Source organism: Hippoglossus hippoglossus, chromosome 4 (assembly GCF_009819705.1).
Source record: "Hippoglossus hippoglossus isolate fHipHip1 chromosome 4, fHipHip1.pri, whole genome shotgun sequence".
NCBI classification, from domain to species: Eukaryota; Metazoa; Chordata; class Actinopteri; order Pleuronectiformes; family Pleuronectidae; genus Hippoglossus; species Hippoglossus hippoglossus.
In genome coordinates this window covers 21,241,758-21,259,595 of record NC_047154.1, presented here as the reverse complement: position 1 = coordinate 21,259,595, position 17,838 = coordinate 21,241,758, and the positions used below count along the sequence as shown (strand labels likewise).

Here is a 17,838-nt window from a genome sequence, read left to right as displayed (position 1 = left end):
AGAAAAATCTCACACGTGGGCAAATGGTGAAATGGGAGGACACTTCTTTGAAGGGGAAAATGATGCAATAGATGCAGCTTTTTGCATCCACACAAATTCATGTGTGAAGGAAACAGGTGGAATAAGAATGAGGAGAGAGAGAGCGAGAGAGAGAGCGAGAGAGAGAGAGAGAGAGAGAGAGAGAGAGAGAGAGAGAGAGAGAGACAGTCAGAGCTATTAAAAGCTTTAGAAATGTGTAGGAAGGTTTGACTTGATCGGAGCAAAAACAATGATGGAAAATGGTGATTTCACTGCCACTTTAAAGAAGAAAAAAATGAATGTGAGTTATGTCCCTATATCTTTGCGTAGAACCTGAAGTGGACTTGTCAAATAAGTGGGTTTGAGGGAAATGACACAAAAGATCTTTTTACTCTCACTCTCCCTCCACCTACGCTTTTTGACAGGCTGTAGTCAAGAAAGTACAAAAACACTCGATGGCCTTTACCCTCCAGTGTCAAGTGCACTCTGGGTAAAGAGCATCACACAGATTGAACACAGGGACACTCCCCCCCCCCCGCCCCATACCCGTCTCCCACTTCACTCCTCTTCCTGAAGGGGATCGTTACTATACCTGCAAACGAATCAAAGTGTCTCTCAAAGGTGGGCAGTTTGTCTACATAAGCATCGTCTTCTGACCGAGCCAACGGATGAATAGAGAGACAAACAAGTGGCAGAAACAAAACAGAAAATAAATTTTACAAATGAAAGAAATTATTTGCAAAGTAAAGAGAAAATAAATCCCCAAAGTACTGTAAAAAAAAAAAGAAGAATGTTTTCAAACATAAATGTGGAGAAAATATCAAAATTAAAAAACACGTAAAGGGGAAAAGGGGCAGTTTTAGAATTAAAACTGTCTCCACAACTTTTACATTGATGTAAAGTTCATCAGCTTTCTGTTATAAGACACGATGAATAAATACTTTGTGAATAAAAATGTATACTGTATACACACAAAGTATATGTGTGAGACAAATGGCCATAATTCCTAAGATGTCATTATCAAATCCTTATTAAAAAGGAAAAATGATTTACAGTGCAACAATAAACTTACAAAGAAACCACAACTAAAACCGATTATTAAGAAATTAAATTAAGAAAATAAATAGAAATGTAAAATGTAAATATAAATTCAGATCTTTTCTGCATTGTTTATTCCGTCAAATAATTCTGTTCTAATCTTGTTCGTTTTGTTTTTAATGTCCCTGCCTCCAGAGTGTGAGTTTTTATAATCTATGATTCGGCCATGTTACAGCCGACTGAGATTTGTCCACTCACAGGGTCCTTCAACAGAGACTCCTCTAAAGTTAGACTGAGGAGTTAGACTCCCACTCGTACTGCATGTGTGTGTGTGTGTGAGAATCTGAACTTGTGTGTCTATCTAAACCAGACACACATGTGCAGTTTGATAATTCCCTGAATGAAAGAGTAATTCATTCTTAATTAATTCATTCTTACAAATCGATACACAAAACGACTGTTATGCATTTGTTTCAAACTGTCTTCAGATAGCAGCTTGAATGAATGCTGTCAGTGGATAGTTAGAAGTCACTCTGGCATTATATTACTAATATGGTCCATCATTGCTGGAATGAAAATAAAAAAAATGAATAAATAAATGAATTGAAACGCACAGCATGACTCATTTCTTACATACTCAGAGCACGGGGAAGGTCATGGCCGATGCATAAAATCAATAATAAACTTTTAATTTTAGACACGAGCAGCTGAATTCAGCAGCGGCGGCACAGCTTTAGTGACGGCTGACGGGGAAGCTCACCTGACACAGACACGGACAGCTCTTTGCCCACGGTGGGGGTGGTGGCGGCGCTCAGCGAGTTGGTGGAGGAGATGGAGGAGGTGCTCTCAGCCCGCGCCAACGGGGCGATGGGAGGTGGGCTGGCCGAGTGGACCGGCGGGCTGAATGGACGATTCTGATACAAAATTGAAAAGGGGCTAGAGTTGAGTGTTGTTGGGATAAACTTAGTCTACACGGACTATCACAAAAGTTTATTTGACTATATGAACACTATACAGATGCGTTTGGAGGATTCCTGCCTGAGTCAGGGGCCTGCTGAGCAGGGATTGAACCCATCAACTAGAAACAGTAAAATAATTGCAGCAACAACTAAACTAAACTGAACCGACACTCATTAGAGTGCCTACCTCTGCCAGGCCTAACAGTCCCATTAAATTCAATTAAGCTGCAACATATTTCACACACTCATAGATATCAGTCGCCTCATCACGATCCATGAATTGTCTTGAATTGTCAAAGAAAATGTTGAAAAACTGTAAAAGAAATTGATCTGCACCTAAATGTAATGGGTTCATTCCTGACCCATAGTTATGTGTAAATCTGTTGGTTGTTCATAACCTCTGTGGCGGAAGTAATAAGTAGAATTCAACTTCAACTAGGGGTGAAATTACAACATAAAAAACTGGTAATGTTACCGCATCTCCTACAGTGGGTTTCCCAGGAGGAAGTTTGGGCCTCGAGGCGGGGCGAGGTGGAGGTGGCGGTGGGGTGGGGTCGACTGACGAAGGAGTCGCAGGTCGCACTGGAGAGGAGGAACCTGCAGGGAGGAGCAGAAACACACAGGTTCATTAGAATCACTGTAGTCGGCTTATTTAAGCTTCAGTCTCTTTCCCTAGGACACTTTACAATGCAGACTTGAGGCGCTGGGGATCAAACCACCTTCTGGTTAGTGGACGACCCACTCTACCTCCTGAGCCACAGTCGCCGACAATCCATGTCCTCTAAACACGTTTGTTATCATCTAGAAGTGACATAGCTATTTCCACCATTTCAAGCTGTACAGAAAAACAGTCTGCTCACCGCTATTCGTGCCACCAGCTCCAGATGTGGGACCGGGCGACGACACAACTGCCCTGTACGTGGGTGGAGGAGGTGGGGGAGGTGTGGTCCGGCTCCCCTTGCTAGCATCTTTGGGCGAGCTGACCGTTTCACCGGCGTCTTCTTTGGGTGGGGTGGTGACTGTGTTCCTGGGCGGCTCCGTGTGAGCCAGGGCAAGGGGTGGCAGGACAGGGAGCGTCGCAGGTTCCTCAGAAGGGGGAGTCCCTGCTGGGGGGGTGCTTGCTTTAGCAGCAGAAGCCGGTGGGACACATGGAGGTGAGGCGAGCGGAGGGGGAGACGAAGCGGGGGGGGATGCGAGCTCCTTCGGTGGTGCGTGGGGGGGCGAGGTGGCTCTTGCTAGAGGATTTTGGTCTTCGGGCGTGGAAGGACCCGAAGGGACAGGAGGTGCAGCGGGTTCCTCCGAGGGAGACGGGGATGTTGGTAGAGGGGGGACAGGGTCATGTTTCGGAGGAGGCGAGGTAGGGAGAGGCGGTGCAGGGTCGTCTGGAGGAGGTGGTGATGTAGGTAAGGGAGGGGCAGGAGACTCAGGTGGAGGCGGGGAGGCTGGTAACGGGGGTGCTGGTTCCTCTGGAGGAGGCGGGGAGGAACGGAGCGGAGGGGTAGGGTCCTTTGGTTGAGGCGTCTGGTTTGAAGATTCTTCACTGAAGCAGACCCACGTGTCACCTGTATCCTCGCCAACAGGGGCCGCCTGCTCTGGTCCAAAAAGGTTGTCCAAGTCTGCTGTCAAGGGCTTCTTGTCGCCTGCTTCTGTCGAGGCTTCTGAAACGCACATAACAGCCGACCAATCAGAGGCAAATACAGGGAGATGATACATCACAGAGCGAGTAGACCGACAGAACTTTAGAGACAGGAAGTTGAGGAGAAAGAAGCTGCTGGGATCAAATGTAAAAGCTGGAGGGATATAACTGCAGGCAGAAAGGGACGTGAAGATTTCTTACCAGCGTCATCTGCAGAGGGAGGATCAGTCGTCACAGGAGAGGTTGGGACATTCTTGGGTGGAAGTGGAGGAGGTGCTGCAACGATAGAAGTGCAACAATTAATAGTCCTGTCAGCTATAACGCGTAACTCCAGGATTAGCGGTGAATTCACACAGGCAAGGTCTGTTTAAAGTTGAACACATCATTGCAACTCATGTCAGGCTGCATACAAGCCTGACTTATGCAAAATTAAAAATATTTGTGGATGAGCTTCTAACAAGACAGAAAATCTTTTACAGGTATTATTTCCTCTCGCAGAACACAACCGAGACAACCTGAGGGGAAAAGGGATCATCCCACCATGCACCACATGCAGTCAGGCACCACCATGCCAAATGCAACGAGGAGGCGGACCATGAAGTTGTGAAATGGAGGATGTTAGTTCCTGACGGTCTGAATGATGAAGGAGTCATGAGGTGAACTGATGGGTCTGTGCAGTCATTCCAAGGAAAAGAGGAAGTGCGGCACAATATGCAGCGATTCATAAAACTTACTTCCTGTTGGGAAGGACCTTGTCAAAGGGGACTCTGGCTCTGACAGAGGGGCACCCCACGCATCGGACTCAGACAGTACCACTAAGTTCAGGAGGGGGGACAGAACATTAGCAAACATGTCATGATTTCTTACTGTTTAGGGCTTGAAAGAAAAAAAGGTTTAAAAGTGAGAAGAGCAAAGATTAATATGACAATAAAAATAAAGATCAGCCTCAGAGAGACAGAGGTTTAATGTGTTGTCGCGTGAGGAAATCTCGTTAGTTTTCTCTTGCTGACTTAATGTCAATGCTAAGATGTTAAAAGGTCTGCACTATTCCACTCAAAATGCAAACAGCTAAAAATGTGTCTTCAACCCAATTCACTCACTGAGTTCTAAAAAAGTTGAGCCTCACAGGTGACCCCATAAACATGAGGACAAATGAAAAAGAAAGGGAAAATGAAATACTTTACTGGTAGATACAACTGTATGTCATCAGCATAGCAGTGAAATAAGGTTTTATGTCTAAGTATAATGTGGCCAAATGGCAGCATATACATTAAAAACTAAAATCGCTCCACGCCAATGGGAGGTAAAAAGAACTAGTTCTACTGTTCTATGTACAACTAGAAGGGTATAACTAATGCCCTATCTCGCTTTGTTCAAGAAAGTAAAAAAAAAAGAGATCACTGGATTATCTGGATCTACTCCAAAATCTAGTTCTTTCCCAAAACACTCCCCAAAATTCAGTTCAGTAGTTTTTGCATAATCCTGCTAACTAACAAATAAACAAATACTGTTGTAAACTGTAAACCAAACTTTTATCAATATCACACAACTCTACAATTCATTATTCAGGGATTTAAACATTATGTGAATATAGGACCATCACGAGAAAGAAAGTAAAACATCGGCAGTTGTCAGACACAGAGCTGTTCTATTAGTCTGAATGAATTCATAGAGGGTATTTGTGTTGATGTTCCTTATGCCGGACATGGCCGTTGCGTAACAGTTAAGAGCTCTTCTCCGGTCGGCATCACTAGATCCTACTGGATTGGCTGAGAGTGGGTGACAGCAGAACCTGCATATTAGCGGCAGAGGGCACATGAACGTGACCTCAGAGTGCCCATTTCAACTTTGACCTTAGCAGAGGCAGATGGAGCGAGTCCACAACTGCACAGGGAGCCTGAGGGAAGAGCAGTGACGTCAGAGCAATAAGTGAGAGGGAGGGGGGGAGAGGGAGAGCATATCTGCCATGACAGCAAAGCTGGGTTTAGCTGGAAGCCTTAGAGAGACGTTAAATGTGTGTTCACATTTTGATTGTGTCGCACACACGTTTAGACAAAAACAAGGCTGGTAAAGAGCCATCAATTACTGGTTCTTTTTAGGAAAATAAAAAATAAAACAAGAATACAAAAAGCGGAGCTATTAATGTGGGAGACACCAATGACGATGTCTTTGGTTTTGGTGATAGGAGCCGACGCCGGTGTCAATGATGCATGGTAAACAAAAGCCGTGATCTCCACAGCAGAATGAATACATCACGTCCTGCCTCGACCTGCTGCCCCACAGAGCAGAGAATCTCCTGCTGCGTTGTGCATGTGTTAAAGCATCCTCCTCGGAGAGAGTCCAGACCAGATTCTACAGACATCCTCGAGAGTTCATGTGTGAAAACCTGCTTAAGTGACAAAGACACGGGAGGAGAGATACCTTCAGTTTTCTGTTCTCCGAAAGTTGTATCCAAAGGAGGCCCGAATAAGTCTGTGGTGTCTTCAGAGACTGGTGTTTGTTGACCGCTGCCACAGAAGAAAGAAGAACAGGAGAAGAAGCTGTTACAGAGGCTCACTTTATGCAGCAGTTACATATATTAATGCACCTTGAGGCCTCTCATCAGAGTGTGATGGGTCACAATTATAACTTATTTCCTACATTTCATCATATCGTCAAAACTAAAATCAATCCAACTACATGTGCTGTAAAGTGAAAGACGGTGAACTCGTGGAAAACACTACTTCACTACTGAAAAATGTAAACTTCATGGCACTTTATTCTGCATTTAAATATTAGTTTGTATTTTTGGGATATAACAGATGTCTTTGGAGGGTACAGAGCAAAAAGAGATGCTGGAAATAAACAATCGCTGTGGTTTATTAATTCATTTTTGCCGTTGATTCCCAGTATGTATCATGTCTGTTCTGTGCTTTAGTCCGTTCTCTGTGTTTTAATTTGTTTTCAGTGTTGAATGTCCCTGCTTGTACTTATATGTGAAACCTTTTTTATTCCATGTGGTGCCCATCTTGACCAGGACTCCCTGGCAGAAGAGACATTTTATCTGAATGGGATGTTCCTGGTTAAAAGCATTAAATTAAATGTGGACAGAAAATATTTACCTGACTTTGTTACATCTGTACCATTGCTCCAGCATTAATTACACTGGACAGACAACAGACACATGATGACCCTGAAAACTGGCTTTCGAGCAAATAGAAAGCCATATAAAATTAGATAATGTCCACTCGTATCTATGGGATTAGCCATGACAAACAACTATAAAACTATAAATTCTGGTTTTTGAGCATTCGTGCTTAAAGAATCTGTGATAAAGTTGCCACAGCACAAAGCACTTTACCGTGTTGTTGGTCAGATAAGCACAGCGACAGCCACTTTTAAAAGTAAAATGTAACACACTCAAAAATATAATTAAGCCTAAAATGACGACTGTATATATTTCAACTATCATGTTGGGTTAGTGTTATTAACTCAAATAGCTTGAGTGATTTGATTAAATTAAGATCATAATAAACATGCAATTTATTTAATCAAATCAAGTTATTTGACTTATTCACACTAACACAACATGAATGAAACAATTCATTAAATTTGACCTTTATCATTCCACTTATGTAATAAAGTTACATGGAAATTGAATCGCTATTTGGTCATGTGAATGGTGTCCACCAATCGGGGGGGAAGGATTTTAAGATGTATTGGCGCTATTATTGTTTAGTTAATACAGAAGCAACTTTGAATCACCTGCACTTTGATTTGATACAGAGCAAACTAGAAATAACCCGATTTGCAGAAAGATCAACAGGACAGACGTGATGAGTAGTGACACACAGCACATGTAAACACATACAACACCTCCGGGGGAAGTGGCTTGCACTGAACCATGTGATGAAACAGTGTGTATACGCACCTGGGGGGTTGTGGTGCTGGAGCTGGTGTGGCGGCCACAGTGGGAAGAGTGGGGACGACGCGTCTCGGTCTGGCAATCTCCTCGCCTGGAAGGCCCAAATGAAAACGGTTTACCACAATCACTACATCCAAATTCAGCATTATTACAATAGAGAGGGTCTGAGGTGCGACCGGGCTGATACTCACTGGACGGGTTTCTTTTCAAACCCTGCAACATGAACAAAAGACAGTGTAAACACCAAGGTGCTAAAGTTAAAAGATGAAAATACTATTCTTTGCTTTCAATTTTGGTTCCTAAGGTTATATACTTTATATAAATCATGGGTTGTTTAAGCTGCAGTACTATCAGACGACCCTTCTGTAGCCCCTTCTCCACTGGTGAAAAACCCCCACTAACATCTGGATTTCTTCAGCAATGGGAATGGACACAATCTGCATTCACTCCCAGGTCACATGACTCAGACGCAGGTTTTCGAGTCTGAAGTGTGATGGAAGTGTTACACACCAGGTGAATGCGCTAACTTGGCAAGACAGCGAGGTGAAAGAGCTCCTCAGCTGGAGGTGAGCTTGTGACGCTGAACATGACTCACCGGGGGGGGGGGAGACAGGAAGGTAAACTCCTTTCCGTGAAATGGGAAAAGAGTCAATCGACTTTTGTATTTTTAGCAGATTTAGTCTCATTTACAAAACCTGCATATAAACGACTTTCACATCTACCTTCTTTGCTCCAGACCTTACATTTGATCTGAGAGAGAAAAGCAGGTGTGAAAAGTGCCTCGTACCAACAAACTTTAGACTAAAAGAGGTGGTCTGGTCCGGATCAAACGGACCCATGGTTCGGTTCAAAAACTCAATCTTATTATATTCATACTTCAATCTTCATCCTCAAATCCTCCAAAAAACCAAAATGGCATTGCTGACTAATAGTGTAAACAGCATCATCATCAATGGAAGACAATTCATTCTAACAAATCCCTTCAGCAGCTAAATCACATGAAACAGCAGCACAATATATCATTGGGGGAACAGTTTGAATTCAAGGAACATAAATCTCTTATGATAACTCGCTCTAGAACTCACTGACAACAACCGTGTTAGTATCACACTAGGCAGAGAGTGGAAACGTGGTGAAGTGCTGCTGCCTGCAGCGAGCCAACTGTGCTGCCAGTGGTGGTTTGTGGCGTCAAAGCCAGGAAAGTGGTTGGAGAGCTTTGAAAACATGCGTTTGAAGTCTGAAGAAGCCACCTGCAGAACTAAAGGAGGTGTGACACTGATAGAAGGTGGAGCAGGAGAGAGCCACAAGAGAAATGGGTTTTGCAGCCGGAAGAGGCGACAATGTGAACGGCGTTGCCTCTCCAGCTGTGATCCTAAACACCCGAGTGCATGTATGAGTTCACCATGAGAGGGACAGGAGAGGCCAAGGAAGGCAGAGGGCAGAGGGGGGGGGGAGATGAGGAGACAAGATGATGGGGGGAGTGACTGAAGTAAGACATCAAAGGGTCCAGCTGTCACATGTGCAAATTCTCTCCCTCTTTAGAGATGGAGCGAGAAGCCGTTCAAGATGAGAAACAAGTACACAGGCAACCTAGGGATCTGGAAAAATAGACAGTGCATTGTATACATGTCTTTGTTTGTTATTTGGAAGGATTATGTTAAAAATTACTGAACAGATTTCTGTGAAACTTGGTGTGGAACTTTGGACTAAGAGGCAGATCCAGGCTTCTTTTTTTTTTTCAATGCGGAAGTTTTGTTTTTGTTATTTTTAACAATTTAGAATTCCTTAGAGAATAATGAAGTTAGGGGACAGATATCAACGTGTGAGATTTGGTGCGGCTCGATTGAATTTAAGGGGACTGCTGGGCGTCTGCCATTAAGGACGTTAAGTTTTAGTCTATTTTTGATTATTTGCCAGAAGGATTATCCAAAAATGTTTGTGGAGGGCTGGGACATGACCCAGGGAGGAATCCATTACATTTTGGACCCAATCCAGGAATTCGTTTAATGTAAAAAATAGATATACATATATCCATTTATTTCTTTCTGACATTTTCCCACTGAATAATTCATGGGTCTTGATGAAAAAAGCAGACGTGTTTAGGGGACTGACCAGTCTGTGCAATTTGCCGCAGATCCACATGAATAAATGTGGTTTCATAAGGGAACTGTTTGGCCTTGGCGGGGGTGGGGGGGGGGGGGGGGGGGCGAAGGTTTGCGCTCCAGTGCCATTTATGTCCATTTCTATGTTTTAATATCAACATCAGAACAAATTATCTTACAGTTGTGACCCATTGATTCAGCCACTGAACCCACCTACGTATCCTCAGTCTCATACGACCGACCCCCGAGGACAAGAGGACAAATAGAAAAGGGAACAAGATGTCCCGTGAAATGTTAGGCCTGACCCCAGGGTCACAGGAGAGAAATGAATAAAAGACACTTACCGGGCTACGTCTCTGTGACCAGCAAAAAGGAAGAGAGAAGAGACACCTGGTCAGAAAGTGACAAATCAGTAAAGCAGACATCATAATGAATGGCTGGTCACATTTGAGGATGTATTATGCTCATCTGTTTTGGACTGTGTGACAGAGAGCCTTGTTTAGATTAGGGATTTTTGAATATATGTAAATGCAAATAGATCAATAAGCACGTTGGTATTAGGAAACTGTTGAGGATCAGCGTTTGCCCACATCCCCATCTTGTTTTCTGATGAGGTGTCAGTATTTGTCTTTGGTTTCGTCTGGAAATCTGCTGTGACTGGACATCATCCAAAACATCCAACAGAGCTGCTCCAATCCGCCCCCCCATTGTTTTTATTTTGATCTTTATTTGATCATTTCTGTGTGAAAAGCTGCTATTTTTAGGGTCGTTCGAGTTTCCCTTCATCCTCTCCTGTGAGCCTCCCATCTGTTGGTCTCTGTAATTTCTGCTGCAATCTCCCCCATCTGCCCGAGTCCGGCCCACCTATCATCCCACCCCGTCTCCCTCCTTCCCCCTCACTCTTGCGCTTGTTCCAGTTGTGCAGCGAGCCGCGAGTGATTAGAGTGATGCAACGAAAAAGGGGGGCGGGGCACAAGCTGGTGAAGAGGATTCATTTCATTGGATGCGTTGGTGCAGCATACAGAGCGAGGATGTTAGTCTGGACCAATCAGTGTCTCCCTGCTGCATGTAAACAGGAAAGGCAACAGGAAGTGTTCCAAGTCACACGCTGTGACCTTCTAGCCTCTTGAGTTGATCTTTAACATGACAAAACTGTTGTGTGCGGATGTGCTGATGTTTTTGAAACAAGACGTCATCAAAGATTCAGACAAGCAGAACTTTTTGTTTCTTTTCTGAAAGTAAATCCAGCATCGTTACTTTTGGTGCCAGAGGAATTGAGGATTTTTTGTAGGGGACCTGTGTGTGTCAACCAGACCGTAGCCGATACTTTTTAGAAATTAAGAATTTATCATTACAGTAAGATTTATCTTCCTAATAAGTCCTACATTCAAATTTCTGCTAGACAATAAGACGTCTTTTTTTAGTTCTAACATTTTAACTCCATCTCTTTCCCTTGCTTCCTCTGTCACTTGCAGTTTTGTAAATTTGGTCTAAGAACTGAAAGCTTGAGACTCCAGAACCAATTAAAATCAGGTTTAAGACGTCTCAGTCAGCGGAAAAACGTGCTCATGTCCTCCGAGCACCAGCTTTCATGTGCAGGCAAAAATTCTGAGCAGTCACATACATGCATTTGTGACACCACAATGAAACGCACACACACACACACACACACACACACACAAATCATATAATAGTGAACATTTGTCCGAAAGATCCTGGACCAATATTATCTTTCTTCATATGACGTTAGCATATTTCCAGCAACAGAATGCAGGTTTAGAAGCCAACAATGAGGGATGAAAAGTGTTGAGAAACACAACAACGTGCAAAGCAGAGGCTTACCGGACTCCTCTACAGAGGTTAGCGTCATGGTTAGAGGCAGCAGAGGATGAGAGATGGCAGATAAAAATGTGTGGAGCAGTTGGATGATGAGAGCGATAAGTATGTTAACACTGAAAAGCAAAACATCTGTGTACAATGGGGGTGGGTTACTCATGATATGGTACGATACGCGATACATGACCCGCGATAACGATGATATATATATATATATATATATATATGTCTAACTGAAGACATAAAATAAAATAAAGACGTAACCTGCAGGATTTGTGTATTTATGCACTGGAATATGTTAGTGCCTCTTTAGTCTTTAACAAACTTGTGCCACCCCTATTGTGCAATGTCATCCACATCAACTGTAGTCATTATATATAAATATACTGTGTATATATATATATACTGTGTAAATATATATATATATATATAGAGAGAGATGAATAAAGCCAGTGTAGCACTGTTTGCTGCATTCAATCAATTCTTCATCCCTCCACATTACACATTGTGAACACAGAATGGACTGTGTGTGCATATGAATAATTAATAACTCAGCATCCTAAGTATGTTTGTATTAAATTCGGCATGTGTCTCAAATTCAAATGACTGTGCGTTGTTGTCAAAATGTCATAAATGTCACAGGAAAAAGAAGAACTAGGAAGAAGTGGGAAGAGTAAGTTTTTGCTTTTGGAGGCCAATTAAATTGTGGCTCCTTATCCTCTTTGTATCATGTTTATTGGTCAGTCTACAGCCAATGTAAGCCGGGGACTGCAGGGGAGTGACTGCGTGACTCAGCTTCATGATGATGTTCATGATGAGTGAACATGAACTGGTGGAGGCGAAGGTTGAAGTTTCATAATCACTTCTAATGCCAGTTTTTTTTTCAATGTCATGATCCAGGTATATATATTCAGGGGACTTGACCCCATTATATGAACTTCAAGAACAATATATTTCAGTTGACTTGTCCAAGAAGAAAAGTATCCACGTCCTGATCATGAGGATCTGATCATTACAGCATGTATCTGTCAATTACTTTTCAAACTATTCAACAAATTGTTTACTCGTTAAAAGAATCTGTGAACACAGTGAATAATAACGCTCACAACTTCCCAGGTGATCACTTGAGATTGCTCAAAACCAAAAATCAAAAGAAATCTAATTCTCGATGACAAAAAAAATTGGACACAGCAAGTAATCCTAAAAAGAAAGATGGAGGAACTGAAAGACAGCTGACCAAAATATCTGACATGCTTAGAATCCATTTGATCATCTGACAGGTTAATGATCATTCATGCCATAAATGACACATCGTGACCCCAGAGAAGCTAAAGGTCAAATAACGGCTAATTCAGGCTAAATTCAGCTTGATTCTAAAAACCAATCAGGGGCAAACAACTCTGAGTAAAAAGACTAAATCATCATACATTTGTTATATTTATGAGCAAAAACTAAATTCAAAATGACAGAAACAACCAGTGTTCCCCTGATGTTCCTCCAACACGTTAGCTACTATTATCAGCACGAGAAGAGCCTCACACCTGATCTATGAGGCGACTGCACAGAGTCTGGACTGAATTATTAAGGACTGAAGCTCAAATGACCACAGGCCATCTCACTGTGCAGCAGACCGACACACAGGTTCATTGTGCCCACTTTCCTACCTGAATTATTCAGGGTGGACACTCGCTAACTCTCATCACTGGAGAACATAGGCATTATGGGTAGTGGTTAGAATGGGCAGGGGAGGCCAGAGCCTGTGTTGGGGCCCTGCTGCTGATTACAGGTTGTCTAAAGGAGGACTAGAGCTGAGATGCATCACTTTAAAACAAAACCTTCACACCTCGACCATGTGGCAGCTGCAGTGTCATGAGATGGTGTCTGTTGTGTTGGGACATCTGCCTTGTGTTAAATGATACCGGACTGAACGGGACAACATTGACGCCACCAACAGACAAACAACACAAACTAACGGACGCTGGAAGTCGGTCAGAGTTGGGAGTGCTCACAGAAAGTTGCAGAACAAATGCAGAGCAGCAGCGCAATGTGATTTTAGCCTTGATTTGAGCAGCGGTGACCGATTTAGGATCCAAAACAAAGTAGAATATATATCGTAGAGAAAGACAGAAGCTCAGAACATGCAAGCACACACATCATGCATATCTGTGTGAACGAAAATCATCAGAGACAACATCTGGACAGCACATGCACGGCCATGTACTTCTATAAATGAAAAGGCAAAGATGAAGATAAGGAGGAGTGATCTGTACAAGCACATTAAGATCTTTGTGAATGAAAGCCAGCAGCGAGGGGGCAGTGACGTCAGAGCTACTCACCAGAGGAGACGGGGACAGAGCTATGTTTCCTATGGAGGCTTTGAGCTCGTCCACCGAGGGCGCCGTTGTGACTTGCACGGCCCGCAGCGGCTTGATCTTGATTTTGAATTTTTTCCTGTGGTCCTCCTCTCCTTCTGACTCGTCGGAGGAGAAGAAGTGGGGCTTCTTTACGGTAGGTGCGAGCAGTGTCAAGGAGAATGCACAGTTCCCTTCATACAACAGGCCAGTATTTATCGAACATTTCCCTTTACTGTGTGATTGGGTTGAGGTTTGAGACCCTGGTGAAACTAACATCACTTTCTTGGTGACAGCTTTAAAATCTCAACCAATTTCTCCGTTAAAACCTGCAGGGATGATCATTAACTTACTAATTATATTGTTCTTGCTTTTTCCTAATTAATATGACTCATTATTACGGTTCAGATCATTTTATTTTGTAGTATTACTGCTCTAGAAACTGCTCAGCCAATAAAGTGGACTGGCACCAATCGACATCTTGCAGCTACTACTGGCAAATTAACTAATGACCTAATAAACTAGAAATAGCGTCCTGTGGTTCTATGCCTCAGCCAACCAGTTTCAGTCTTCATTTTAAAGACTCATATGAAGTCACTACGACCTTTGACCACTGAAATCTAATCAGTTCATCTCTGACAACTGATTTGAATTTGAAGAATTGACCGTAGGGTAGGCTTGAGATGTCATGATCAAGAGGCCAAAATCGTGTTGTGTGAGGCCACTGTGACCTTGACCTTTAACCACCCAAATCTAATCAGTTCATCAGTGAACATTTGTGCCAAACTTGAATATATTCTCTCGAGGCGTTCTTAGAATAACGTGTTCACGCAGCAAAATAGGGTTCAGTGAGACCTCAGCTTAACCTTCAGTCCAAATTCATGTTTGTGCCAGATGATATGAAATCCCTACATGTATTATATGTGTTTCTGATATATGAAGTTCATAAGAATATGAGGTCACCGTAACATTGACGTTTGACCACCTCCATTGCCGGTGCAGAGCCACATAAAACTACAGGCTGCGTATATACGGCACATAATATAATATATATATATAGGACATGGACCTGGAAATGATATTAAGTGTTCAACATGCCGAGAGGAGGAGAACTGCAAAGTGAGCATATCACTTCCACAGCAAACAGTTGAAAAGCAGAAAGCCGAGCGTCACCTCTGCTCAGCACAACCTGCGACTTCACATTCACGTCTAGCGTCAGTGACTCATTCTTCTGTGACTCTGTTATATGCCGCCTCTCGTGACTTTATTTAGATCCTTCTTAATTGCTCTCTGTGAAGCAGTTGACGCACTTTATCATCATTGTACGTCAAGTGCTGGGTTTTTCTCCTCTGTGGCCATGAAAAAAAAAAAAAAAAGAGTATTTGATTTTAAAGATTTGGCAGGCGCACCAGAATTTGAGAGGGGAGGTAAATCCCCCAGTTAGGAAAACAAACTGATCTCTCATCAGTGTGCAAATATTTGACACATCTTGTACTAACAACGGAAGCAAGCTGTTTTAACTAAGCCAAAGTGATTCAGTAAAGAAAAATAAAGCAAATGAATTCAGTCAAATCAAGTGACGCTGAGGATATTTCCCTCTTCTGACTCCTCTTCGGGTCTCATGCTGTAGCCTTCATCGTCCACCTCCGGAGAGTTCTGAAACAGACAGTGAGTCAATGCAAACCTCATTAGATGTCATGTTATCTGTGTTAACACACTGCTGGGATATTGTAGCTGGATGAATAGAGGAAGAGCAGTAGATTCTCAGAGAAGTGCAGGTTAACTGTTTGTTTCACTGCTTAATGAAACGTGACTTATTACATATTGACAAAATCATAACCCTAATAGAAAAATGTAAACAGTAAACTGGAGCAAATGACAGGAGTTAAACCCCCGAAATTTGATTTACCATAAAGAATCACTGATTTAATTCAACCATTGATTTCGCAAAATAACATGGATCAATACAATAAACTAATTCTTCGCACATGAATTCAAAGCTACAGCATCGAAATAAAATAAAGAGTAAAAAAGAAAAGCTGAGTTGATGCTGAATCAAATCACTTTACAGACGTTTTCAGACATGATCTACAGAGGAAGTCCAGGGAATTGGGTCTGGACTTTCTCCGCAGTTTTCCTTTCGCACAAACACAACGCAGCAGAAGATTCTCCGCTCGGACAAGTTCAAAACAGCAATAAATCTGGAATCCGGAGGGTTCAGGTGAGGGCTGGTGCTCACATCGGCTCCTCCAGACTTTATACCGGGGGGGGGGGGGGGGGGGCGGCCAGCATGAAGTCCAGAGGATCTCACTCGGACATTTGCTTTCACACACAGCCCCTCCAGAGAAAGTCCAGATGAATGAGTGCATGTCTAAAAGTAGTTTCAAATAAAAAGTCCACTCCACTCACATATCGGTCCCAGTCGATGTCTCCGAGGAAGCCGTTCTCGGACCCGTTGGATTTCTTCTGAGACTGAGAGGAGAGACGCAGTATGAATAATCAACCCATCAGACACTGGAGTCCCAGTATATTTTTGCACTACTGTGATACAACAGGGTGTGTTTCTATGTTCACTACTGTACATTGGAGCTACGGTGAAACTATAAACTCTCGGGAATTTACATCACACAAGACTGTCCCACATTTTCCTACTTTTTCTCTCAAAGCTAGAAATGATCTGATACCGATACTGCCAGAAACGTCGGGTCTAGCATCGGCGAGTATGCAAATCTAGTCCTTAAAGTATATTAGTTTCACTGGATAAAACTGCAATTTTCTCTCAATTCTTTGTTGCTCTTGTCACTGGCAAATACTTTTTTTAGAGCAACGAAGAAGTAGTGATTTCCAGCAGTGTAGCGTTTGCCAGGGAAAGCTAACATGTCATCCATTTGGCAATAGTTCACACTCCAAAGTCCCACAAGTAAAACAGTGACCATATGCAAGACTTCAGTTTTGAGGAGTGGACCTGTTGTGTTGCCAATTACAAGACAAGCAATCAAATAAAAGATCTCTAACTTTATAGAAAGTCGCTGTTGTATATTCAAAGATTTCTTAATTTGCGTTCTTTTTACGTTATGCCTGTTAAAGTAGATAATAAAAGAAGGTCTATGGCATTATCTCTATGTCTGTATGTTTAACCTGAGCCAGGCCATACAGCAATGATAGTAACCATCACTTCCATACAGGGTTAGTAGCATACAGCTGTTGAAATACATTATATAAGCTGTTATTTTTTAAATGCATCGGCATCATAGCAGTACTCTGAATCAGACGAATGAATTTGAATTGATGTACTCTACAAAAATAAATGAAAGTCTACATCATCCTCTGATGATGATGAAGTTAAATCTTCTAATTATTATTCTGCAGGCTGCAGAAAGTGCCACATAATAATAATAAAAGCGAGTCAGGTCTCTACTACGTGTCACTGTGTAATATCCTGTCGTCCTTTTTGTTGTTTCAGCCCTCGCTCCCTCCTCAGAGAGCCCGCTAATGAAACAAAAGCTGAAACAGCAGCACTGGCGGCTGACTAATGAGTTGAAAAATGTACCGCGTCATCTATAACAGATCTAAGCTCTACACACAACACTACCCTGTTACTACTAGTCTGTAGGACTCAAGCTGAGCTCAGTACCGATTCAACCTCTTGGGGTTCCTGTCAAGTAAAAAGAGAAAACAAATAATGCACCTCATGATCACCAGTCTCAATATCCTCCAGTAGTACATGTACACACACGTACACACACGCACACACACGCACACAGAAGTTACAAATGGATGAAATGTATAAATATTTTCTTTTACTTACACCCCCGTCTCTGTCTGGGGACCCCCTGTGAGACAGAAGAAGAAAGGAGAACATAGACTTATCACACAAGCTCCTTGTATTGGAATCAAGTACTTTGCTGATTAGTCGAGCAGGGATGTTTAAAAAGTCCAAAAAGTATTTTTAAACAACCTTTATCGCAGCACACACGCCTTTCACAGTGCGTCA

The 17,838-nt window shown here is 42.7% G+C and overlaps 1 protein-coding gene across 14 annotated transcripts in view; it reads right to left on the bottom strand.

The window, feature by feature from the left end:
- Positions 1 to 17,838, bottom strand: part of sgip1a (SH3GL interacting endocytic adaptor 1a) — a 65,486-nt gene that overhangs the window by 9,945 nt on the left and 37,703 nt on the right. For 3 of the 14 annotated variants that reach the window (XM_034584092.1, XM_034584101.1, XM_034584102.1), the window contains exons 4-17: positions 17,653 to 17,677; positions 16,254 to 16,316; positions 15,437 to 15,500; positions 13,830 to 14,011; positions 11,500 to 11,508; positions 10,002 to 10,013; positions 7,747 to 7,768; positions 7,562 to 7,646; positions 6,073 to 6,158; positions 4,386 to 4,466; positions 3,853 to 3,927; positions 2,876 to 3,673; positions 2,491 to 2,612; positions 1,817 to 1,970 (exon numbers count right to left, since the gene is read on the bottom strand). In XM_034584092.1, coding sequence (XP_034439983.1) covers positions 1,817 to 1,970; positions 2,491 to 2,612; positions 2,876 to 3,673; positions 3,853 to 3,927; positions 4,386 to 4,466; positions 6,073 to 6,158; positions 7,562 to 7,646; positions 7,747 to 7,768; positions 10,002 to 10,013; positions 11,500 to 11,508; positions 13,830 to 14,011; positions 15,437 to 15,500; positions 16,254 to 16,316; positions 17,653 to 17,677 — 1,778 coding nt within the window. Of the gene's footprint in view, positions 1 to 610; positions 671 to 1,816; positions 1,971 to 2,490; positions 2,613 to 2,875; positions 3,674 to 3,852; positions 3,928 to 4,385; positions 4,467 to 6,072; positions 6,159 to 7,561; positions 7,647 to 7,746; positions 7,769 to 10,001; positions 10,014 to 11,499; positions 11,509 to 13,829; positions 14,012 to 15,436; positions 15,501 to 16,253; positions 16,317 to 17,652; positions 17,678 to 17,838 lie in introns of all 14 variants that reach the window. The other 11 variants (XM_034584106.1, XM_034584093.1, XM_034584104.1 and 8 more) reach the window with 10 other exon arrangements.